We start from the raw sequence: 25,773 nt of genomic DNA, 5'->3' as shown, positions 1-25,773 counted from the left end.
TCAGCCTGACTTCCACTACTCTTTCCCATAACTTCATGGTGTGACTGATCAACTTAATTCCGCAGGTTTACTGCAGGTCTGCACATCTCCCTTGTGTTTAAAGATCAGTACCAGCACACTCCTTCTCCATTCCTCAGGCATCTTCTCACCTTCCAAAATCCTGTTAAACAATCTGGTTAAAAACTCCACTGCATCTCTCCTAAACATCTCCATTCTTCTACCGGTATGTCATCTGGTCCAACCGACTTTCCACTCTTCATCCTCTTAATCGCTGCTCTCACTTCCTCCTTACTAATCCTATCCACTTCCTGCTTTACTAACTCCACACCATCCAACCTTCTCTCTCTCTCATTTTCCTCATTCATCAGCTGCTCAAAATCCTCCCTCCATCTTCTCAACACACTCTCCTCACTAGTCAACACATTTTCATCTCCATCCTTTATTGCTCTAACGTGCAGCACATCCTTCACAGCTTGGTTCCTCTGCCTGGCCAATCGCTACAAATCCTTTTCTCCTTCCTTAGTGTCCAACCTCTCCTACAGCTCCTCATATGCCTTTTCCTTGGCTTTCACCACATCCCTCTTCACCTGCTGCTGCATCTCCTTGTACTCCTGCCTACTTCTCATATCACTTTGTCGATCCCAATTCTGTTTCTCCAACCTCTTTCTCCTTATGCTCTCCTGCACTTCCTCATTTCACCACCACATCTCTTTGTCTTCCTTTCTATTTCCAGATGTCACGCCAAGAACCTTTTCTATCTGTCTCCTCCATCACTCCTGCAGTAGTTTCCCAGTCATCCAGCACCTCTTCACCACCACCGAGCTTCTGTCTGACCTCTTCCCTGAACCTCACACTACACTGTTCCTCCTTCAGTTTCCACCATCTTATTCTTCTTTAAGTCCTCACTCTCCTCCTCTTCTTCTTCACCTCCAAAACCATCCTACAGACCACCATCCGATGCTGTCTAGCTACACTGTCAACTGCCAACATCTTAGAGTCTCCAATCTACTTCAGGTTGCATCTCCTACCTGTGTGCACCTTCCTCCACTCTTATATGTCACTCTATGATCCTCCTTCTTCTTAAAATACGTGTTCACCACTGCCATTTCCATCCTTTTAGCAAAATCTACCACCATCTGCCCTTCCACATTCCTCTACTTAAAACCATACCTACCTTCACCTCCTCATCACCTCTGTTCCCTTTGCCTACATGCCCATTAAAGTCTGCCCCAATCACCAATCGTTCTTTCCTACACCTTCTACCACTACATCTAACTCCTTCAACTTCCACTTTCATGATCATCACCCTATCAGAAACTCTCTTCACCTCCACTACACTCTTACTGTATTCCTTCAGAATTCCCCCTACACCATTTCTCTTTCCATCCACACCATGATAGAACAGTTTAAACCCACCTCCAATGTTCCTGGTCTTACTCCCTTTCCACTTGGTCTCCTGAACACACACATCTCTAGCTTTCTCCTCTTCATCATATCAGCTCCCTCTCTCCCTTTACCAGTCATAGTACCAACATTTAAAGTACCGACCAGAACCTCCACTCTCCTACACTTCTCCTTTCCCTGCTGTCTCTGTAGACGTCTTCCTCCTCTCCTTTTCCTCCACTTCTCCTCCATTCTCCTCCACTCTCCTCCACTTCTCCTTTCCCTGCTGTCTCTGTAGACGTCTTCCTCCTCTCCTTCTCCTCCTTGGGCCTGGGCAGAAAAAACTAAATAACACAAAATGCTGATTATGACACAATCAGAATCTTCACAAGACTGAAGAAATAAAGGATTGTTGTTGATGTAAATGTGTATGAGGGTATGGGGGAGATGTTGAAGCTGTGTGGTGTTGTAGAGAAGCTCTGTGTTCTGTGAGAGAGAAAGAAGTATATTTTGCATGATGCAATGATCACACACACACACACACACACACACACACACACACACACACACACACACACACACACACACACACACACACACACACACACACACACACCTCCCCCAACCTTTAACTGTCATTATCTGATTTTATTTGTCTATTTATCATATTATTATTTTTTTATTTACTTATTTATGTATATTGACAAATCAAATCTGATACCATCTGCCATTAAACATGACTAACGTCAAATAAATTATCGTAAAAAAATACCCCCCATCTCCCACTGCCCCCCCCCCCCTCTCTCTCTCTCTCTCTCTCTCTCTCTCAGACACTTCAGACAGATGATTGATTTCTGTACATGGTGAAAAAAATATTTATTCAGGATAATAAACATTCAGGAGAGCAGCATTTGTGTTATAAATATCACTTCATCATTGAATTAATCTGTAGATGTGTGTGTGTGTGTGTGTGTGTGTGTGTGTGTGTGTGTGTGTGTGTGTGTGTGTGTGTGTGTGTGTGAGGAGCTTTATAGCGTCACTGAAACTGTAATTGTATATTTCTTGCAAAAACAAAGGAGTTAAGAGAGAGTAATGAATAACTATCGACTTTAGACACTGTGTGTGTTTGTGTGTGTGTGTGTGTGTGTGTGTGTGTGTGTGTGTGTGTGTGTGTGTGTGTGGAGATAAAAATATGGGTTTGTTATAGATTTTGTTTAATAAACAGGAACAGGGGAGAAAATTAGACACTTCTGGAACAGTCAGACTTCATCACTGTAAAATATTGTATATTGTACTGCACTGTTTCAAAAACAAATATCATGTTACCATAGAAACCGCAGTTAACCGGTTACCCAACTACACGTATAGAAAACATTATGTTTAGTGCTGCGGTACATCATTTAAATCAGAACTCACTTCAAATTGCCAGATTTTAGAAGCGATGCAGAAGACAATCACGTCTAGACCATCACCCTTAACCTTTAAACCCAAAACATCAGCTATAACATCAAACCCACATCAGGTGAAGTGAATAATGTTGATGATCCAGTGAGCCAGAGACTGCATTATGGATGCTTAAGGTTTATTGATGTAAGTGAGGAGCAAAAGCTATGCCTCTGGTCTGATCCACCAAAAGAGCTCCTGTAGAACAGACAGGTGAAAAGGTTGATGGTAGCACTGTTTAAAAGAGTCAGAACATAGAAACCATTACAGATTGATGTAAATGGAGCTTCAGGGTGGTCAGAGAGCCCATGCTGAACCCTGTACAAAAAGTGTACAAAGCTCCTACAGTGGCCATCAGAGCTAGACCATGGAGTAGTGAAAGAACAAAGCATGGTGTGATGAATCATTTGTTTTCCATCATGTGGATGGCTGTGTGCATGGGAGGGGCTTTCCTGTGGAAGAGATGGCACTAGAATGCACTATAAGAAAAACGTGAGCCAACAAAGGCAGTGTGATGCTTTGGGTGATGCTCTGCTAGGAAACTCTGGGTCATGGTGGTCATGTGAATGCCACATACAACCCACCTAAACACTGTTACTCTACCAGTAGTTATACCCCTCCATGGTGATGGTGTTCCCTAATGGGAACACTGTGCAGGAAAAGCTTGAGAGTGTTAATGGTGTTGACTCACGATTCCCCAGATCTGAATCCAAACAAGTGCCTGTGGGACATACTGTTTAAACCATGGAGGCTCCACCTTACATCTTACAGGACTTAAAGGATTCCCCAACACACCCTTAGAGTCCAGGTCTTGATGGGTCAGAGCTGTTTTAGGAGGAACTACACATCATTACACATGTGTAATATTAAAGAAGGTCCAGCAATGTCTGTAGCATATGCATCTGAGACACTTAAGGGACTTTAAAATACTCCCAGGTGCTAATGATCTTTTACACCTGCACCAATTAGAGCATCCTGATGGGTAGCATCACTTCCTGGTTAGGGAACAGCACCATGCAGGACAGGTGAGACCTCCAGAGCAAGTGGTGCAGGACCAGGGCCAGAAAGATAGTGAAGGACCTCAGCCATCCCAATAATGACCTCTTTTCTTCTGATCTTTGAAGGAAAACACAGAGAGAATAAGGATCTTCTTTCTGCAGGCCATTTAGTGTCTACAGCAGGAAACACACAACACCTAGTACCTGGACTTTCTCTTACTGGACTTACTTTTTCTTCCTTTGAACATTTTTTTTGAATAATTGCACAACTGTCACCACTGTGGCTGGAGTGGGAGAAAGAGCAGAGCGTTCTTACCGCGCTCCGATGCCTCAGGTCCCGTTGGGCGGCTGACTCTGCCGCCATCACCATCGGCTTGTAGGGGTCAGGGTCTTCCTGCTGTGTAGCCGGGAAGTTATACCTCACCGATGAGGCATTGTGCGGGTCCAGCAGGAATTCCTCTGCCGCATCTTCCGTTTGCAGCCTGTAGTGAGAGAACAAGGGGTTGAAAGCCACCATTAATTGGGAGCCCAAGGTTCTCTAACTCACTGTCCTCCCGGCTGCCTTTTATACGCTTGAAGACAGTAAGGATCCGCCACTCCATTTGAGCTCCAGCCGTGTCTTGTAAGGACGCGTCCTCGTTTGCTGTGCTGGGCTACACCGCCTCAACACCGTCCTTCCGCACCCTGCTGATGGTTGAGTTCGGAGCGCTTGCCCCTTTTGGCACCTGAGGTGGAGGCCCGTCGTCACAGAGTGTAAATTTGAATTGATTTGGTGTTCTGGTGATTTATATTATTGCACTATGAATAGTTTAGAATGTCAATATTACATACAATGTTCAGTTCTGAATAAAACTTGAGGAATAAAGTTGTACTATATAGTAAACAAGCTTAAAGAAAGAAAGAGAATCGTCAATGTGTTTTATTGGATAAATGTGTGTGAGCGTACAGGGGAATTTCCAGCACACAGGCACTGCACATCACTGCTGGACTCAAACAACACACACAATCATACAAACATGATTACACACAACACAACCAGATCAGCGGTGGATGAAGGACACACAGAGTGTATATGAGTAAAAGTAGAGACACTCAGTAAAATGTGACTCCAGTAAAAGTGTTTCATGTGAGTAAAATACAAATGTTTTTGCCTTTAAATGTAATAAAGTATCAAAGTACTATGATTTATTGTGGTTATAATGTTCATATTATAATTTTTTTATAAGAACAAATACTCAAATAGAAAGGAACGACTGAATAAACTACATTTGTTGAGTAAAATAAGATATTTAACTTTAAAATGTAGATAAATTACTTCCCGTTGGCTCACCACCTGCAGGAGGGACCGTAAGGGACGGTGCTGTGAGGATTGGGCAGCAGTCGAAGGCGGGGCGGAGGACTGCTTAGACTGCTGCCCCCGTGACCCGAATTACGGATAAGCGGGAGAAAATGAATGAATAAATGGATGTAGATAAATTAGAGTTAAGATCTCGCCAAATGGAAACACGTTAGAAAAAAACCAATACGAGAAAAAGCTCCTTAACCAATTATATTTACTTCATTATTGTCCAACACTGAAGTAGATGAGCACACAACACACAACACACAACACACAAAGAACAACACACAAAGAACAACACACAAAGTCCAGGACCACATTTCTACACTCCGCTCGTTATACAGCGTGTTCATGTTGACAGGATTGTGTGATGGAAGAAGAAAGCAGGAGGAACTGATGGATATGAGATGAAGTAGATGGTGAGATACTGTAACTCGCTCGTATGGTCTGGATGTAAAATATGGAGCTGCAGCATGTCTGTTTATTCAATAAAGGAAATTGTTTCCTCTGTAACCAGAAATAAGTCCTGAGTTTGATTTTATTTGATTTACTCGCACACGGTTCCTCTGACTAACATCTAACCGTAATCTCCAGAGAGAATAACACACTCATCTCACTCCCACACATCACTCTCTCTCTCTCTCTCTCTCTCTCTCTCTCTCTCTCTCTCTCTCTCTCTCTCTCTTTCTCTAACCTACAACTCAGTGTTTCACTCAAACACTTTACCTCCAATCACATTCATTATCATCACCTCCAAATGACTAACAGCTGGTTGTGACTCTGCATCATCTCTGTGACTCTCAGGTCCTCAGAACACCCCGTCCCGACCCTCACTGTGGAGTTCAGTGTTTACAATTCTCCCTAATAAAAGTCTCTTTTTCCGCATTCGGAATAAAAAGCAGCTAATTAATCAACCGAGTGTGTGTGTGTGTGTGTGTGTGTGTGTGTGTGTGTGTGTGTGTGTGTGTGTGTGTGTTCTCCATGAACTCTTCTTCTTGCTGGATTTCAGATCATCACTGAATGTCGGTGAAGTAAAGAGTGTGTCGATTCTCGGAGGATGAGCAGTGCAGCATCACACGCGTGAATCAGAACTATTTTAAAGTTTGAAGGTGTGGAAGATATCTAACATTCCATTTCAGTGACTTGTTTATCCTTCATCATCTTCAACTTGTAGTCCTGCAGACCATCAGATCTCTGAACCTGATCCAGACTTGTAAACCAAGTTCTCTAACTCCACCTTAAAGCTACACTCCCTAAATCCCTTATCAAACTCTGCTCAGACGCTTCATCTGATCCTCCAGAACCAGCTGATCAGACCCTGGATCTTTCACAAATACAAGAAAAGTTTCAAAATAAAGATCTACTTAGCCATCAGTAGGCCATGTCGAAGCAGGAACACATCTTCTAACACCTCTGGACATGCTGTATCTCCTCTCTGCAGTGCATAAGTACAGGATCCTGACTGTTTCCTGGCATGAGAAGAAATAAAGCACGTCTGTACGACTCTCTGTAGAAGAAACATCTCATAAACACTGTAAAAATAAAGATGACTTGCATTAAACTGGACTAATTGTGGAGACGAGACTGGAGCGAGTGGAAATGGAGGGGTGGTGAGTCAGGGACTGAGCCTTGGATCTAGATCAATGACTTCATTTAGGGAAAGACAGAGACATGGATCAGGGCTGAATTCAAAATGTAAGTGTAGGATCTGATCTACACAGTGCTGGTGCTAACACAATTATAAACATAAATGCTGAAGACCAGGACAAATCCAGAGACAGGTTCAGGCACAAATAAAAGAAAAAAAGGATGAAAAAGACAGATAAATATGGACAGGATCTGAATCTGGGAATGAGGGAAAAGGTCCTTGAGATAGAATGATGAGAGAAGAACTCATCTGGGTTTCACCAACATCCATCTCAAACGCACAAAATGCTGTGACACACAAAGTTTTAGAGTAAAGTGTGCAGTAAAGCTCCACTAGATGGCGCTCACACTGCTGTGTGTGGTGTATATATATATATATCTACACACACACACACACACACACACACACACACACACACAGACACACACCGAGTAAAATGTTTAAAGAAAAGAGAAGCGAATTCATAATTATTATTTGCTGATATTTGGTTTGTAAATGTTTCTCTTCAGCTTCAGACCTGAACATCTGAACAACACTTCAAAATAAATCTACAATCAAAAATATAAAACAAAATGTATTAAATTAAAGTAAAAAATCAGCAGGATGTAGACAAAAAAATAACGAATAAATAATTAATATAAACATTAAGAAAAAAATGATAAATGTAAAAATATCAGAACAAAAATAAATGTGTTCACTTCTGATCAGTTCAGCACACAGAGATACTTTTATTAATCAGAAATTACTCATTCTTTTATATGGAGAAAAAAAACCCGACATATTACTTCAGGTTACAAAACGTTTTTTTTTTTTTGGGTGAATCAGAAACATAGAACACTGATGTTAATTAATTGGGAAGTAAATAATTAAATAAATTACATAAATAAATTAATAATAATAAAATGTCGTATTAATTTCTTGGCACTGCATTACTTTATATCAAATGTTTTTTTTATTTTTTTTTGTTGTTGTTCTTTTTTTTTATATATATATTTTCTATGATTTGGCACCAGGGGACATTTTACTGGCCACAAATAATAATTACTGAATTTACTTAGTAATAATTGATTGTGAAATGAATTTATATCTTAGAAATTAATGTAATGTTGTTTTATTTTTCACAATTAAAATAAATAAATAAATAAATAAATAAATAAATAAATCCACCAGTGTACAGTAACGTACCTGCAGCACGAAGCGATCTGATTGGCTGAGAGCAGTGTGGTGGCTCTGACCTCACACACAGAGCAGGTGTAATTACACACAGTCCATATACGGAGTTAAAATTTTTTTGAAAAGATTTGTTTTAGATGTTTAGATTAATAATGAGTGTAATATTTATAATGATATGAAAGCTGATCTCTGTGACATTTAATCTGTTTATCCTTTAGAATGAGGGCAGTGAGGAGTCTCTGTGTGTGTGTGTGTGTGTGTGTGTGTGTGTGTGTGTGTGTGTGTGTGTGTGTGTGTGTGTGGTTGTGTGTGTGTGTGTGTGTGTTTGTTTGTGTGTGTGTGTGTGTGTGTGGTTGTGTGTGTGTGTGTGTGTTTGTGTGTGTGTGTGTGTGTGTGTGTGTGTGTGTGTGTGTGTGTGTGTGTGTGTGTGGTTGTGTGTGTGTGTGTGTGTGTGTGTGTGTGTGTGTGTGTGTGTGTGTGTGTGGTTGTGTGTGTGTGTGTGTGTGTGTGTGTGTGTGTGTGTGTGTGTGGTTGTGTGTGTGTGTGTGTGTTTGTGTGTGTGTGTGTGTGTGTGTGTGTGTGTGTGTGTGTGTGTGTGTGTGTGTGTGTGTGGTTGTGTGTGTGTGTGTGTGTGTTTGTGTGTGTGTGTGTGTGTGTGTGTGTGGGTGAAATGAGAGCCACTTTACTCCAGTTGCTATGGAGACCGGTGTCTCCTCTTCCACAAAGTCATTACAAGGCCGAGCACATTGTCTGTAGACTGAACAGACACAAAGAAGGAGTGTGTGGAGCAGAGAAATGAGAGAAGGCTGCTCCCTGACATCTCTCTTTCTCTCTCTCTCTCTCTCTCTCTCTCTTTTGTCTCATCACATCCTCCTTAATCTCATTTCTCTCTTTATTAATCCTATACCTGACCCTCAATCCCTCCTGCTTTTACCTTTCTCCAGTGTACGAGTGGAGGTTTCCTTATCTTAATCTGGGTCTCTATATCTGTGTGTGTGTGTGTGTGTGTGTGTGTGTCTGTGTGTGTGTGTGTGTGTGTGTGTGTGTGTGTGTGTGTGTGTGTGTGTGTGTGTGTGTGTGTGTGTGTGTCTGTGTGTGTGTGTGTGTGTGTGTGTGTGTGTGTGTGTGTGTGTGTGTGTGTGTGTGTGTGTGTGTTCTGTAACATTATATGATGAAGTTCAAACATGTCCTGCTCACCTAAACAATCATTGTGATATAGGTCCTGCATGACACACACACACACACACACACACACACACACACACACACACACACACACACACACACACACACACACACACACACACACACACACGAGGGTGTGTATCTCTCATGGTAATAATGAGCTTATCTGTTGAGCTCCACCCAGGAGCAACTCATCCACAGTCTGGTACTGGGTCATGACCCTGTGGTTGGAGAGCTCTGATGTACACTGAGTGGTGAGTTTTATGAATATAAATAACACTGCATAACTGTTTTACCATAAAAAAATAAAAGAAGGTTTAATAGAAGCTGGAAAAGTTTTTGCACGTGAACTCGGATGGAATCGTGTCCTTGATTGAAGTGTGATGTAAAGCTGCAGTTGCAGTGAGTCACCAGCAGGGTGTCTAACCTATAGGTCCTTTATAGCAGAGAAATCAGTCTATAAACACTACATAGTTGATTATCATGTAGATTTAATTTCTCTAATATCAAAAAAATCATCCAGAAACTTAAACAGAGACATAAAATAGCATTCTGTGTGTTCTATACATTTAAAGCTTTAAAAAATACCTACGTACACAATCAGCCTACTGAGGGCAAAAATATCCACTATATACAAAATATACCCCACAACCACTTCCTCATCCACCCGCTTTGATTTTCTCCCAAAATATGTGAACAGAAAGTCATTAAAAATACTGTTATATATCACTTCCAGGTTGAGTGGCACTTTATACATCAACTACAACAAAAATAACTACAAAATCTCTGTTTCAGATTTCAGCACATCAACACAGTGTGGACTTGTGTACAGAAAACAGGTAGAAAAGGAAAAGGAATCGTTTATATACTAATCATAATTCTATTATATTTATGTGTGTAACAATCATCTCTATACTGAGGTGCATGAAAAAAAGATGGACAAAGAATTCAATAAATTAACATTGTGTATCAGAATTTGGGTTACATTCTCAAAACAGAACATAAAATAAAATAAAATAAAATAAAATAAAATAAAATAAAAGAAAAGAAAAGAAAAGAAAAGAAAAGAAAAGAAAAGAAAAGAAAAGAAAAGAAAAAAAAAAAAAGAAAAACAGCAAACGAACCCTAACCCAAATCCTGGAGTTGATTAAAGTGAGTATAAATTGGCAGGTTTTTGCTTTACATGTCTGAGAAGGAAATCAGATCCTGAATGGTCCTTGGACCTTCTCATGAATCTAAACACACAACCTCAGTAAAATACATCTATGTGTAAATCTACTATAAAAACATGCCCTCACACCAGAGAGACTCAGACAGAGAGTGAAAGGAAAATAACCCCAGGGGTGAAGATCTCTGGTGTGAGCCTACATTTTATTTCCCCCAGGTCCTAAGTTCAGAATGTGCATGCGTAGACGATTCCGACCACCACGATGTTGGCGATGGTGGCAGAAATGGCGATCCAGAGCCAGATAGCGTCTCGGGAAAACCTCTGTGGCGCCTCCTGCTGGTGAAGAGCGACGCTGGCTGAGGAGTTAAAGAGCGAGTGATCCGTGCTGTAGTCGTCGTTCGGAGACGAGTCCATGAAGGCGCCCGTCATTACAGGGATCTGAGAATGAGGGATGAAGAGGTCAGGCATGAATCATGGAGCTTTTACGCTTTCAGCAAATGTGACAATGATGGAATCTGACCTTTCCACCTAGACGAGCGCTTACACTACGATTTAACCCGGATTCTTCTCCTTGAAGCTGAACACTAACTTTAAAAACAAACAAATTTACCCCCTAAACTGGAGCACTGACGTCTTACCTGATTTTGCACTCTGATTGGTCAGAAGGTGTTGATGAATTCTCCTGAAAAGCAGCTCTGACTGTAGTACAGGTTTATTTTAATGCCTCATTCTGATACGTTACTAATTCTATAGACAGCAGACCCACGAACACACAGATGTTATATACAGTGAGGAAAATAAGTATTTGAAAATTTAAATTGTCATCGTAGGTGCATGTCCACTGTGAGAGACATAATCTAAAAAAAAATCCAGAAATCACAATGTATGATTTTTAAACTATTTATTTGTATGATACAGCTGCAAATAAGTATTTGAACACCTGTCTATCAGCTAGAATTCTGACCCTCAAAGACCTGTTAGTCTGCCTTTAAAATGTCCACCTCCACTACATTTATTATCCTAAATTAGATGCACCTGTTTGAGGTCGTTAGCTGCATAAAGACACCTGTCCACCCCATACAATCAGTAAGAATCCAACTACTAACATGGCCAAGACCAAAGAGCTGTCCAAAGACACTAGAGACAAAATTGTACACCTCCACAAGGCTGGAAAGGGCTACGGGGAAATTGCCAAGCAGCTTGGTGAAAAAAGGTCCACTGTTGGAGCAATCATTAGAAAATGGAAGAAGCTAAACATGACTGTCAATCGCCTTCGGACTGGGGCTCCATGCAATATCTCACCTCGTGGGGTCTCAATGATCCTAAGGAAGGTGAGAAATCAGCCCAGAACTACACGGGAGGAGCTGATCAATGACCTGAAAAGAGCTGGGACCACCGTTTCCAAGGTTACTGTTGGTAATACAATAAGACGTCATGGTTTGAAATCATGCATGGCACGGAAGGTTCCCCTGCTTAAACCAGCACATGTCCAGACACGTCTTAAGTTTGCCAATGACCATTTGGATGATCCAGAGGAGTCATGGAAGAAAGTCATGTGGTCAGATGAGACCAAAATAGAACTTTTGGGTCATAATTCCACTAAACGTGTTTGGAGGAAGAAGAATGATGAGTACCCTCCCAAGAACACCATCCCTACTGTGAAGCATGAGGGTGGTAGCATCATGCTTTGGGGGTGTTTTTCTCCACATGGGACAGGGTGACTGCACTGTATTAAGGAAAGGGATGACCGGGGCCATGTATTGCGAGATTTTGGGGAATAACCTCCTTCCCTCAGTTAGAGCATTGAAGATGGGTCGAGGCTGGGTCTTCCAACATGACAATGACCTGAAGCACACAGCCAGGATAACCAAGGAGTGGCTCTGTAAGAAGCATATCAAGGTTCTGGCGTGGCCTAGCCAGTCTCCAGACCTAAACCCAATAGAGAATCTTTGGAGGGAGCTCAAACTCCGTGTTTCTCAGCGACAGGCCAGAAACCTGACTGATCTAGAGAAGATCTGTGTGGAGGAGTGGGCCAAAATCCCTCCTGCAGTGTGTGCAAACCTGGTGAAAAACTACAGGAAACGTTTGACCTCTGTAATTGCAAACAAAGGCTCCTGTACCAAATATTAACATTGACTTTCTCAGGTGTTCAAATACTTATTTTCCTCACTGTATATATATATATATATATACAGTGAGGAAAATAAGTATTTGAACACGCTGCTATTTTGCAAGTTCTCCCACTTAGAAATCATGGAGGGGTCTGAAATTGTCATCGTTGTCATGTCCACTGTAAGAGACATAATCTAAAAAAAAAATCCTGAAATCACAATATATGATTTTATATATATATATATATATGTGTATATATATAATGTATATACATATATGACTGTATATATATATTTATATATATATATATATATATATATATATATACAGAAAGTTTTGATATGTTCATGTAACATGTGTGGAAGGAGTCTCATCAAGTGTTTGGAAGGAGTCATGGTAAGAGTTAAAAATGTATTGAAGGAGGCTCCAGTGTTTGAGGTGAAGATGAAGCAGTGTAACTCTTATAGCGTAAGTGTTGTTACATTGTTTCACAGATGTTTCTGATTGTATAAAGGGATGAAAAATATGTTGTTATTTAATAAATAAACTCTGTTCTGGTCTACAGGCTGCTGTAGAAGAGTGGTTTGGTTCCAGACAGCGTCTGATCGAGCAGAACGTTATCTCGATGCTCCTTAGACGGAATACATTATAGAGTGTAAATGTTGAAGGCGTCACTCGAAGCTCTTTAACCTGCTGATGTGAATGTCATCGCTGATCCCTGATGAGGGACGGAATGTGATTATTCCTCTGTTCCTGAGCCATGACATTCATTCTTTCTAAATCTCATCATTATTCTGAGAGAACAGTGCTCTGTGTGTGTGTGTGTGTGTGTGTGTGTGTGTGTGTGTGTGTGTGTGTGTGTGTGTGTGTGTGTGTGTGTGTGTGTAAACAGGCGAGTGTGTGCTGGTGGTGATGTGATGGATTACAGTCTGTCACTTCATGTAATTTATACTCTCCAGAAAGAAAAAGAATAAAGAGCAGTGAGAGAAACACAGGGTAGTGATAATCACACTTACTGTCACTCTGATGTTACAAGTCTATTGGAGAAACAACGAGTCTGATAAGGCAGTAATACTTCTTTTTTGGGGGGCAGAAATGAGTCAGTGAGGCATCAGTGAATCTAATGAATCTGAGGGGCAGTAATGAGTCTGATGGGGCAATAGTACACTTAATGAGGCAGAAGTGATTCTGATAAAGCAGTAGTGAGTCTGATGGGGCAATAATGAGTCTTATGAGGCGTAGGGAGTCGAATGAAATAGTAGTGAGACTTATGAGGCAGTAGTGAGTCTGATGAGGCAGTGGTGAGACTGATGGGGCTGTAGTGAGTCTGATGAGGCGGTAGTGAGACTGATGATGCAGCAGTAAATATAATGAGGCAGTAGTGCGTCTGATGAGGCAGTAGTGAGCCTGATGAGGCAGTAGTGAGACTGATGATGCAGCAGTAAATATAATGAGGCAGTAGTGAATATAATGAGGCAGTAGTGAGTCTGATGAGGCAGTAGTGAGTCTGATGAGGCTGTAGTGAGTCTGATGGGGCAGTAGTGAGTCTGATGAGGCAGTAGTGAGTCTGATGGGGCAGTAGTGAGTCTGATGGGGCAGCAGTAAATATAATGAGGCAGTAGTGAGTCTGATGAGGCGGTAGTGAGTCTGATGAGGCAGTAGTGAGTCTGATGGGGCAGCAGTAAATATAATGAGGCAGTAGTGAGCCTGATGAGGCAGTAGTGAGACTGATGATGCAGCAGTAAATATAATAAGGCAGTAGTAAATATAATGAGGCAGTAGTGAGTCTGATGAGGCAGTAGTGAGACTGATGAGGCTGTAGTGAGTCTGATGGGGCAGTAGTGAGTCTGATGAGGCAGTAGTGAGTCTGATGGGGCAGTAGTGAGTCTGATGGGGCAGCAGTAAATATAATGAGGCAGTAGTGAGTCTGATGAGGCGGAAGTGAGTCTGATGAGGCGGTAGTGAGTCTGATGAGGCTGTAGTGAGTCTGATGGGGCAGTAGTGAGTCTGATGAGGCAGTAGTGAGTCTGATGGGGCAGTAGTGAGTCTGATGGGGCAGCAGTAAATATAATGAGGGAGTAGTGAGTCTGATGAGGCAGCAGTGAGTCTGATGAGGCAGTAGTGAGTCTGATGAGGCGGTAGTGAGTCTGATGTCTGGTGAAAGGTGAAGTCAGGGTTAATATTTGGGAAGTTCCTGGTGTTCAGAGTCGGGTTTTGTAGATGCAGAAATAGAGGAAGTTTGCTAGAGGTGAAAGAGTTTATACTGAGTTTATAAATGACCACGACTAAACACAAAGCACTCGCATTTACAGCTGAAAGAAAATTCTGACTGAACTTTGATTTCCATCAAACTGCCGGACACCTGTGAGGAACCATGTGGAGCCGAGACACGCCTCAGTTTTAGACGCAGTCACTTTACTAACTAAGAAATCAAAAGCAGTAATCAGTGTCTTAATGAAGCCATTAATCTGAATTAAAGCTCCTCAGTGGGGTATTGATGTGAGCGTTCATGATGTGCATCCAAAGCAAACACATGGAAACCCAGCTACAGATGATCGCCCCCCTTCCCCCCAAAGCACAGTAGCCTGAGTTTATAAATGACGAGGTCCAAGCACTCATATATGGACACCAGCGTTTCCAGGTGAATTATTTCCTTTACTGGTAGAGTGGAGAAGATCTAGGAGACCCAAACCTGTTTCAGCATGACAGTGCATCTGTGCACAAAGCCAGCTCCATTAAGTTCTACACTCTATTATCAAAAGTTTGTGAACACCTGGTCATACGTATGGTATGTTATTTTTGAGCATCATATATCACGTTTAGTCCCAATTTGCCCTTCTAACTCCTTTCACTCTTCTGGCAAGATGTTCCACTAGATTTTGGTGTGTGCTTGTGGAGATTTGTGTACTTTACGCACAAAGGTGTTATTAAAGTCAGGTACTGATCTAGGTGAGAAGGTGAGGAGGACTGGGGTGCAGTCAGTGTTCACGTTCACATCTGTAAAGCAGATCTTGATGGAGCTGGATTTGATATAATATATATATATATATATATAATATTATATACAGCAAACACTATTGTGAAGTTTCGGTGAAGAAGAAGCTCAGTGTGATATCAAATCATAATTAATACATGAAAAGCAGTTGCTGCTGTCTCTCTCACACACACACACACACACACACACACACACACACACACACACACACACACACACACACACACACACACACTGCTAGAAGGGGAATCATCTTTAAATAAGTTTTTAGTGTGACATAAAAGTAAATAAATAAAAAGTACTAGACTCCGTACACACCACCGTTAGCCAACTGGGAGCTAAAGTTAGGAGAACAGAAGATCTTCAGTGGCCAGCTCTAAAGTTCTGACCTTACTGAACACCTTTGGGATAAATGTTTCACGCTGCCTGCACCCCAGGAACCTCCTCAACTTCTCACCTACATCAGTACCTGATTTTACTAACACCTTTTAGCTGAATAAATCTCCACAAAGATCTAGTGGAACATCTTCCCAGAAGAGTGGAGATTACTGTAGGGCAAATGGGAACTAATAGTGGAATGAGATGTTTTTTTAATGAGATTTAATAAATGGAAAGAGTAAAGGATCACTGATAGTAACGTAAGTGAGAACAGGAACTTCCACAACATTAAGTGTAACTATAAATGGATAAACACTTGAGTGTAACATGCATTAATATACAAAACACCTACATGAACACTAACAAAAACAGAAGAGAACGTTAAGAGAGAAAACATTTACATTTACAGCATTTGTCAGATGCCGTGATTCAGAGTGACTTACAATTCTCTCAGTTATACAACTGAGCAGGTCGGGGTTAAGGGCCTTGCTCAAGGGCCCAGCAGTGGTAGTGCTATTTGAACTCATGATCTTCTGATCAGAAGTCCAACATCTGAACCACTGAGCTCCAGCACAGACAGCCATGATTTATGTTACATTTTACTTACAATTCTCTCATTTATACAACTAAGAGTTAAGGGCCTTGCTCAAGGGCCCAGTGGTGGCGGCTTGGATGGGATTTGAGCTCATGACATTAACCAGTCAACTACCATTTTTCTGATTCCAGTTGGTTACACTAGTTTCATTTCAAACTTAATAAACAGGAAAAACAACCCTGGGCTTAGACTGATGATAGAGAGAGAGAGAGAGAGAGAGAGAGAGAGAGAGAAGAGAGAGAGAGAGAGAGAGAGAGAGAGAGAGAGAGAGAGAGAGAGAGAGAGAGAGATATATTATTTATTAATCTGAGGTAAAGACTTTCACCTGTTTCCTCTAAAGATTTTTCGCTTAAACTGGCCAGACACATCATGAGCTGTGCTCACAATGCTTACATCATCCTTACATCTCTCCATTCAGAAAAACAGGAGAAAACAGAACGGGCTCATATCAGAACCAGCTTGTGACAATGTGCATTATTATTATTATTATTATTATTATTATTATTATTATTATTATTATTATTATTATTATTATTATTATTATTATTCCAGCTATGAAATACTCAGTGCATCCTCATTACATCAGCAGTGTTTAAAGTCACACTGTAACTGTATTCTTTAAGGAAAAGATAATAAAGTCCAGAATCTCTGAACTGAACCTAAACCCGTCTCATTTTAAATCAAATGTACAGCAGACAGTAAGTTATTTTCAGTTCGTGTATCAACATGAGCCTCAGTGTAAGTGTTCAGTCCAGAATAAAGACATGGTTCTACTTACCTGCGCTGCCATGAAGGACAGATCCATGATGAAGAGAGAGCAAGAGAGCAGGCAACCAACAGGTAAAGGAGGAAGAGATGAAGATATCAAAGCCAATAACCGAGAGATAAAGCTGTGATTAAAGGAGATGGAGGAGAAGCAACAGAGCCATGATGCAGATCAACAACACCGAACAGTAAGGGGGGAAGGAGAGCGAGACAGAGAGAGGGAGAGGGAGAGCGAGAGAGAGAGAGAGAGAGAGAGAGAGAGAGAGAGAGAGCAAGAGAGAGAGAGAGAGAGAGAGAGAGAGAGAGAGAGAGAGAGAGGGAAAGAGAGCGAGAGAGTGAGAGTGAGAGAGATAGAGAGAACATGAGCATGCTTTAAGAACAAAGGTTTCTCAGGGGTTCTGAGGCTGGATCATGGTTCCTGCTTGCTGAATTGATTCTACTCAGGAGCGTCTCTTAAAATAGAAACAAGTTGCAAGTCTGGTCCTTCAAATAGAGCAGGGTTTAAATGAGAGAGGAGCTGAAGGTTCTGAAGACATGGTGTTCCTTTTAATGTCAAGTCCTTAAAGAAGCTGGTAACCTGTATCTTATGTATAGTATCTGCATCTGTATATTATGTTCATCGTAAATACACATCTGTAAATTACTGTTTACTGTTTCCTATAATACCATTTCATTTAATTTATTTAATTCATGGAACACTGTAAATCCTGCACTTGTTGTTATTGCACTCTGGTTAGACCCAAACTGCATTTCGTTGCCTTGTACTTGTACATGTGTAATGACAATAAAGTTGAATCTAATCTAATCTAATCTAAAAAATCTAATCTCCAAATAATGAGGTCTTGGGTTCCAGGGTTCGATTAGTGACATTTAAAATGAATTTGGAATTGCACATGTCCATATCCCAAACAGGGACACAGATTTTACACTTCCACTCGTCCTCCTGCAGCTTCTGTCATTTCTGTCCAAATCAAGGATCTAATAACCATGCTATTATTTACATCATTACTGATCTATAGATCATCTATACACGTCTGTATGCACATTGAAGTTGAAGGAATCTCAGTCACAGTCTCAGTGTTCAAGTCGAGGCTGAACACACATTTATTTAGTGGAGTGTTTAGTCAGTAGGTGTTTGTGAGGTAAAGGTTTAGATCTGGAGGATCATGGATATGGAGTGTTTGGTGAACTGGGATATTTGGATGCTGTCGTCTCCTCACTCTCACACGTTCACTCAGGTTTGTTTATAGTGGAGTGGGTGGAGCTTTATATCCCAGAGATCCCTCATGTCTGTGTTTCATTCTGGTTCTCCGTTTCAGTTCTGCTGCCAGAGTGAATCATGTTCCTACTTACACCCTGAACATACTACACAAGTGTCCTTAACTATTATGTATCAATAAGGACACTTAATTATCCATGGTTCTCTCTCTTCTCTTCCTCCTCCTTTCCTCTCCTCCTCCACTCTCTCTGAGTTGTGGCTCAGTGATTAAGTGACTGGGTTATTGATCAGAGCCTTTATATCTGCTCTAAAGGTCACTGACCCTACACCCTGACCTTAACTATGCAAAGAAAAGAACGTCTTGAGGAGCTTGTAGATGTTTAGGAAGGAGAAATGTGTGTTTTTGTGGCCCTGAGTGAAGTGGAAAATGAAACTATAAATTTTGTAGGTCAGGAGCAGAAATATGCTTCAGCATGTCTCCCGGATTGAGAGGAGGTGATGTTGATATAAAGCTCTTACAATAAGCTGATGAGGGTTTCATCACGAACATTCGTTCACTAAAAGGGTTTTATAAATACATTGTAAAAACATGATCTTCTGGTGGAATTCTCTACTGGAAGCAGAAATACTTTACCATTTTTCCACCCAACATCAGCTGATGAAGCGGGAGGGAGGAGGAGGAGGAGGAGGAGGAGGAGGAGGAGGAGGACATTCTCCTTTTCCTCACTTTCTTCTTGTTTGCTATCATTGTAGAGGAGGTAGCTTAGTGGTTGAGGTATTGTACTTTGGATCTGAAGGTTGTGAGTTTAAATCCCAGGTGTAGAGTTTTGGCATAAGCATTAGCGAGACCACACGGCTGTCCATAGGTTTGATGAGCAGGTCTCCTGTACCTCCAGTCCTCCTGCTGGAGTAATCTGGGCTGGAACGAGCTTCTGTGAGGGTTCTGAAGACTGTAGATTCTCCTCCAAACATTTTTCAGCAAAAGCTCCTTTCTGTTTTCAATTCGACATTGGGACTGAGACCTCCATCAAATGCAGGAAGCACATGGAGGAAACAGGAAACACAGGTGACAACACTGATCATACACACACACACACACACACACACACACACACACACACACACACACACAATGAGTGTGGAAATAAGAAGCATCTTCACAGTGTTGTGTAATTAATTTAAAGAGAAGTTGATGAGATTCTGTAGAGGGTCAGCGATTGTGTCCTGCTTGATTCCCCAAATAAACTCCTAAAAATATCTCACCTCTCTCTCTCTCTCTCTCTCTCTCTCTCTCTCTCTCTCTCTCTCTCTCTCTCTCTCTCTCTCTCTCTCTCCATCATCTTTATGAGTGATGAAACATCCTGCAGGAAAACATGCTCAAACCCTTTTTTATTTTCAGCATCAGCTCTGATGCTCCTGGTCTCTTTAATACATCTGCTTCCTCACACCCAGATTTCCAGCAGCCAGAGAAGAGCAGGAGAGAAAACCATGCCGGGGGAAGTGATGGATCAATCACACACACACACACACACACACACACACACACACACACACACACACACACACACACACACACACACACACACACACACACACACACACAGAGAATGTCTCATGAGCTGAAATGGTCTAATATAAGAGACGGTTATGGACATTAATAATGGAAATACAATGTCATCAGAGTAAGAGAAGGCAGAGGGTCATCTACACACACACACATATCAATGTGGAGCTGGACACACACACACACACACCCACACACACACACACACACACACACACACCCACACCCACACACACACACACACACACACACACACACACACACTAGCATAATACACACATGATAAAAACAACAGTGTTTCCCAATGTTTCAACCAATTTTGTTTAAATTCAGCTGGTGTTTGATGTTGCTCTCCATCCATCCATTTATCTGTCTGTCTGTCTGTCTGTCTGTCTGTCTGTCTGTCTGTCTGTCTGTCTGTCTGTCTGTCTGTCTGTCTGTCTGTCTGTCTGTCTTATTTAATTCTTATTATTTTTTCATCTTCATTGTAAACTGTATAGTGTAGACCTAGAGAGAAACATCTGGTGTAATCTTCCTGCTTTCTGTGGTTGACCTACATCACGACTCTGGTGTGTAAAAGAACCAAGACTCATTTATCCGTTAGTTTAACAGCACTGTCTAGAAGCCAAGTCAGGGGAATATGTGATCATGTGACCAGTGTGTTATCAGACTGTTTAATCATGAGCTCTAATCTGTAATTAATCACTAACTCCTCATCTGACCTCCATTTGTCCTTGACCAAATTCGAATGCTGTTCCTTATCCAAAAGTACAAAATGATCTCAAAATCTCAAAATCTTTTCATAAAACACAAACAAAAGAGCAGGAAGTCAGAGCACAGAACTATAACTCGATTAAACAGTGAATTTTGTGTAATCAGTTATATCCCGGATGTAAAGTCTACAGAATTCAACCAAGATTCAGAAATATTTGTGGGTGATGAAAACTCCTGAAAGTGTAGAACACTTTCCTTTATTTAACATATAAACACAGTTCCAAAGATTTGAACACTGTGTAAAATAGAAATAAAAACAGAATGCAATGGAATTTAAAAATCAATTTTATATTTACATTTTATTCACAACTAATGAGGTTAATTGACAGCAGGTCAGTGAGATGATCGGGTATAAATAGTGTATGTTAGAAAGTCTCCCAGAAGTAAAGATGGGCGGAGCTTCACCAATCTGTGAAAGTCTGTGTTTACAAACTGTGGAACAATTTTAAATTAATATTCCACAATATCAAATTTCAAAACAGTTGAATATCTCATCATTTACAGAACATAATATTATCAAATGTTTCTAAGAATCTGCAGAAATCTCTGTGCACAAGGGACACGGGTGAAAATCAATATTGGATGTTTGTGATCTTCGGGCCCTCAGGGGCCACTGCATTTAAAACAGTCATGGTTCTTAATGGAAATCACTGCAGAACTCATTGACACCTGCAGAAATCATTGTCTGTAAACACAGTTTGCCACGTCATTCACTAATGCAGGTTAAATCTCTTATCATGGATAAGAGTAAGAAGTAGTCATGCGTGAACATGATCCAGAAATGCCACCATCCTCTCAGGGTCAAAGCTCATTAAAAATGTACTGAGGCAAAGTGGAAAACTGTTCTGTGGTCAGTTTTCTTTTTTGAAACCATGGACACCATGTCCTCTGGACTAAAGAGGAGAGGGACCATCTGGCTTGTTACAGTGCTAAATACAAAAAGCCGCATCTCTGATAGTATGGTGGTGTATTGGTGCCTGTAGAATGTACATTTGTAGAGTTGGAAAAACTCCATCAATGCTGTAGGCTACAATAAGGTTTTGTTTTTCAGGGAAGACCTTACATATTTTAACGACAATGTTATAATGACAATAACAAAAATCTATGTGTGGTTTAATTTATAAACAGAAGAAATCCAATATGTGATCTCATGGGAAGTCGTAAGAACAGAAATAACATGAAATTATAGTCAGCGATAAATAAAATGTGAAACAAACACACTTGATTGAGAAAACAGAAATAAATATCAGAGCACTGAAAGACAAGCAGCAGGGGCATGGAAATGATTAGTATGTACATGGAACAATGCGATATTTTGTACAGCTCATTGTCAGAGCTTAGCCTATACTGCTACAACCCAGAATGTGTCCCATGACCCAGAAGTGCTCAGTGCTCCCTCCTGTAGTGTGGAGGAGGAATTGCATTTGGTTCCGTCACACAGCGCAATTGAGATACTTGAATCGATAGACTTCGAAATGAAGAGAAAAGACCATTTTGAATAATTTTATACACTATTATGTATATGACTCTGTTAATAATTCTATTGCCACGTGTAAACATCTGTATATGTGCTGTTTAGAACTGTAGTATATTTATATTTTATCCTGTATTATATTTATTTATATTCACAATGCAAGTGAAAAATTTAACCCACTTACATATGTGCAAAAAATTCATATTAATTCCATCATCAAAAATCAGGATTGAATAAAAAAGGAAACTAATGCAGAATTTTATTTGACTGTATTTTATTGATTTTTAAGTAAACACAATGTTGAGTTTTTTTGACAATAAAACATTTATTTGTTCGATATTTTTAAATAAGATCCATTTTATTATTGGTTTATTGTCCTCCTTTTAGGATTTGTAACCTGCAGCACATCACATACAGCCACTGAAAGCTAAAAGATTTTACATTATAAACCCGTTTATATTCAAATTCACATTTTATATGAAAACCACAATAGATTTGTCCTGACGCCATGTTATCGCTGAGAGGATCCTCGATCACAGGGATGTGTAGATGTAGACGAATATGATGACCAGGAGATTGAGGATGGTGCATGTGATCCCGAGGAAGGCCAGAACAGACTCCTCTCTGCTTTCATGCTTCTGTTTAAGTGACTCTTCCTGACCCACGATGTGATTCACCGTGTTCCTGTGACGAGGAGCCAACAATCGCCTCCTGAACGTGCTCTGCATGAGAGGAACACTGAGGACTATACAACTACTAATACAGTAACACTTATTGTACTATAGATGGAGTATTGTAACAATCTATACACTCATATACTACAGGCAGAGAACTAGAACACTATACACACATTATACTTATAAACCCAATTCCAAAAAAGTGGAACACTGTGTACAGTGTAAATAAAAGCAGAATGAATTGCGAATCTCATAAAGAGATGTTTAAATGTAGAGTTTATATTGTTTTAATGAAAAATGAGGTCGTTATGAATTTGATGGCTGCTCAAAATATTTTGGGAGAGAAATGTTGTCTAATATGTGTCTGATACAGGATTCTAGCTGCTGAACAGTTTGTGGTTTCCTTTGTTGTATTTTTCATTTTATGCGTCAAACGTTTTGAATGTCTAGACTGCAGGCCATCAATGCTATTCCAGTAGATGCAGTTTGCAGTTAGCATTGTCTTTCTCAAATATGCAAGGCCTTGCATATTTGCATGAAAAAGATTTTTTTCTGGATGTAAGCATTTGTTGCACTAAAACCTGTTATATGATGTTCAGCATTGATGGAATCTTCCCAAATGTACCAGCTGCCCATTCCACAGGCACTGAAACACCACCATACCATCAGAGATGCAGCTTTTTGAACTGAGTGCTAATAAAAAGCCAGATGGTCCCTCTCCTCTTTAGTCCAGAGGATGTGGTGTCCATGGTTTACAAAGAGAAATAAAAAAATTTGATTTGTCTGACCACAGAACAGTTTTTCTTTTTCCCTCAGTACATATAAAAGAGCTTTGGCCCAGAGAGGATGGCGGCGTTTCTAGATCGTGTTCACACATGCCTACTTTGTGGATGACGTGGCAGACTGTCTTCACAGACAATGATTTCTGCAGATGTCAATGAGCCCATGCAGTGATTTAAGAACCATGACTGTTATAAATGCAGTGGCCCCTGAGGGCCCGAAGATCACAAACTTACAATAACGATTTTCACCTGTGTAACTTCTGCACAGAGATTTCTCCAGATTCTCAGAAACCTTTGATGATATTATCTTCTGTAAATGAAGAAATATTTAACTGGTTTTAATTTAATGTTAATTAACATTATTGTAGACACAGTGTTTCACAGATTGGTGAAGCTCCGCCCATCTTTACTTCTGAGAGACTCTGCCTCTGTCAGATACACAGTTACCCAGTTTCCTCAGACATGTTTTTTATGTTCTATTGTGAATAAAATGTTGGTTTATAAGATTTGCAAATCAGCACATTTTGTTTTTATTTACAGTTAACACAGTGTCCCAACTGTTTTGGAATTGGGTTTGTGCTACATTATACTACAGATGAAGTACTAAACACACAATACACACATATTATACCTACTAGAGTGCTATTCTCATGATGATACTCCTGCTACAACACGCTGTACTGTATGTAGTGTATTTACTCGTATTTCCTCCATTCTACACGTAAATGATTGTAATACTTCATATAGCAATATAATTTTAGATTATACAATTTTAGTAGGAGTACTTTAACACCCCAGTGTGATGTGTATAATCTACATTATATTTCCTAGGCAACAGAAAGAATTGTAATTTTGGATACACTGAATATATTTCGCACTATGGGTCTGTAGAAGATATCAGTAGATGTTAGTGAAAGATAGTTCTAATATGGAAACTCAGCCCAGAGCTGAGGATGAATGGAGTGAGGTGAGTAATTAGGAGTAAAGCTTCATCACCTCGCTGATAAATGAGCAGTAAACTTACATGTTTTTTAGAAGGAATAAACTTCCTGAGCATCATCACGTCTCGGGTTTTGGGGATGAAGAACGTTGATGAAGAACGGTTCTGCAGAACGTGACTCTGAACTTTACTTTGGCTTCGAGTGTATAATAACAAGCACTGAGTGTGTAAATGTTTCACTAACTGCCCCTGGAGAAGGTTAAGATGCCCAGCTGGGAGGGTGAGGGGCAGCAGGAGATTTATCAAATATTAGCGTGAATTTATCTCTGGACAGTAACGGATCTATTTTCACCTGGTACAGCATGAGGAGATCTCGGGATCTCAGATGAAGCAGAAAATCCCAGAGTCAGGAGGAGGATGTGGAGCCATCTTCACCTTCAAGTTTAACTCTGAATAACAAAGATTGAATTTTGTATTGATTTATTTGTTTGTTTATTTATTGGTTATTATTATTGATTTACCTGTGTCAGCACCAGGAGCATGTGTTCCCTCTGTAGGCAGCGTCTTGAGAAACTCCACACGTCCTGATCACTTTTCCTACATAATCATATAACTCAAGAAAGTAGGCGGCTGCGTCCCGAATCCCCACGAAGACTGACCTCTGACCTTCTTCACTCCTGACAGCATCTGTTGCACCTGAAGTTGCCGTGGCAACAAAGATGTGTATCCGAGCCCACCAGAAAGCCCATGCCAGTACCCACACCTCCGATTTACCCTCATTTTAACCACTGCCCCATTTATCTCTTTCCACCCGGTCGTGTCCTGAATCGCAGCGTGGGTGTGAATCACACCACCGAGAGAGAATGAACGGTTGCTAGGCAACAGGATGAAGAGGATGAAGTGAAGGATTGTTGGGAATGAAGTTTCTGGTTTGTCTCTAAATCACACACTGCTTTTAATTCATCCATTTATTTACTTCTATAAACATATATCAGCTGTGTGGGGGTTTAATAAATACACAATTTCTTTATTATTATTATTATTACAAACCTCCTGATGGCTTTACTGACTACAAGCCCTTTTTACATTCAATATTTAATTCAAGTATTTTATATATCATCTCTCCTCCAATAGAAATACATTCATAACATTCAGAAAACA

At 40.5% G+C, this 25,773-nt stretch overlaps 1 protein-coding gene and 1 long non-coding RNA gene across 3 annotated transcripts; both read right to left on the bottom strand.

Annotated features, from left to right (window-relative positions):
- Positions 1-9,643: 9,643 nt before the first annotated feature.
- LOC310737984 (uncharacterized protein C14orf132) lies at positions 9,644-17,577 on the bottom strand. Its single transcript, XM_083562805.1, has 2 exons — positions 17,196-17,577; positions 9,644-10,775 (listed from the first exon to the last, which is right to left on the bottom strand). The coding sequence occupies exons 1-2, from the start codon at positions 17,220-17,222 to the stop codon at positions 10,563-10,565; spliced, it is 240 nt and encodes a 79-aa protein (XP_083418931.1). The 5' UTR covers positions 17,223-17,577; the 3' UTR covers positions 9,644-10,562.
- A 4,893-nt stretch (positions 17,578-22,470) lies between these two features.
- On the bottom strand, positions 22,471-25,481 carry LOC310737993. 2 transcript variants are annotated; one of them, XR_014536936.1, is made up of 3 exons: positions 25,134-25,481; positions 24,372-25,061; positions 22,471-24,334 (listed from the first exon to the last, which is right to left on the bottom strand). It is a non-coding gene; the product is annotated as an uncharacterized lncRNA (long non-coding RNA). The 2 variants fall into 2 exon arrangements; XR_014536937.1 differs by having other exon boundaries at positions 22,471-22,935; positions 24,965-25,061; positions 25,134-25,445.
- Between the last annotated feature and the right edge of the window lie 292 nt (positions 25,482-25,773).

The sequence above is a fragment of the Silurus aristotelis genome (genome assembly GCF_946808225.1).
Source record: "Silurus aristotelis genome assembly, chromosome: 15".
Lineage (NCBI taxonomy): Eukaryota > Metazoa > Chordata > Actinopteri > Siluriformes > Siluridae > Silurus > Silurus aristotelis.
This window is presented reverse-complemented; position numbering and strand designations above follow the sequence as displayed.

Bases quoted from the DNA above. Each gene is read 5' to 3' on its own strand.
- LOC310737984 (XM_083562805.1), bottom strand. From the start codon at position 17,222: ATGGATCTGTCCTTCATGGCAGCGCAG. The intron at 10,776-17,195 runs GTAAGTAGAACC...CCTCATTCTCAG, and splicing joins TGTCCTTCATGGCAGCGCAG to ATCCCTGTAATGACGGGCGC.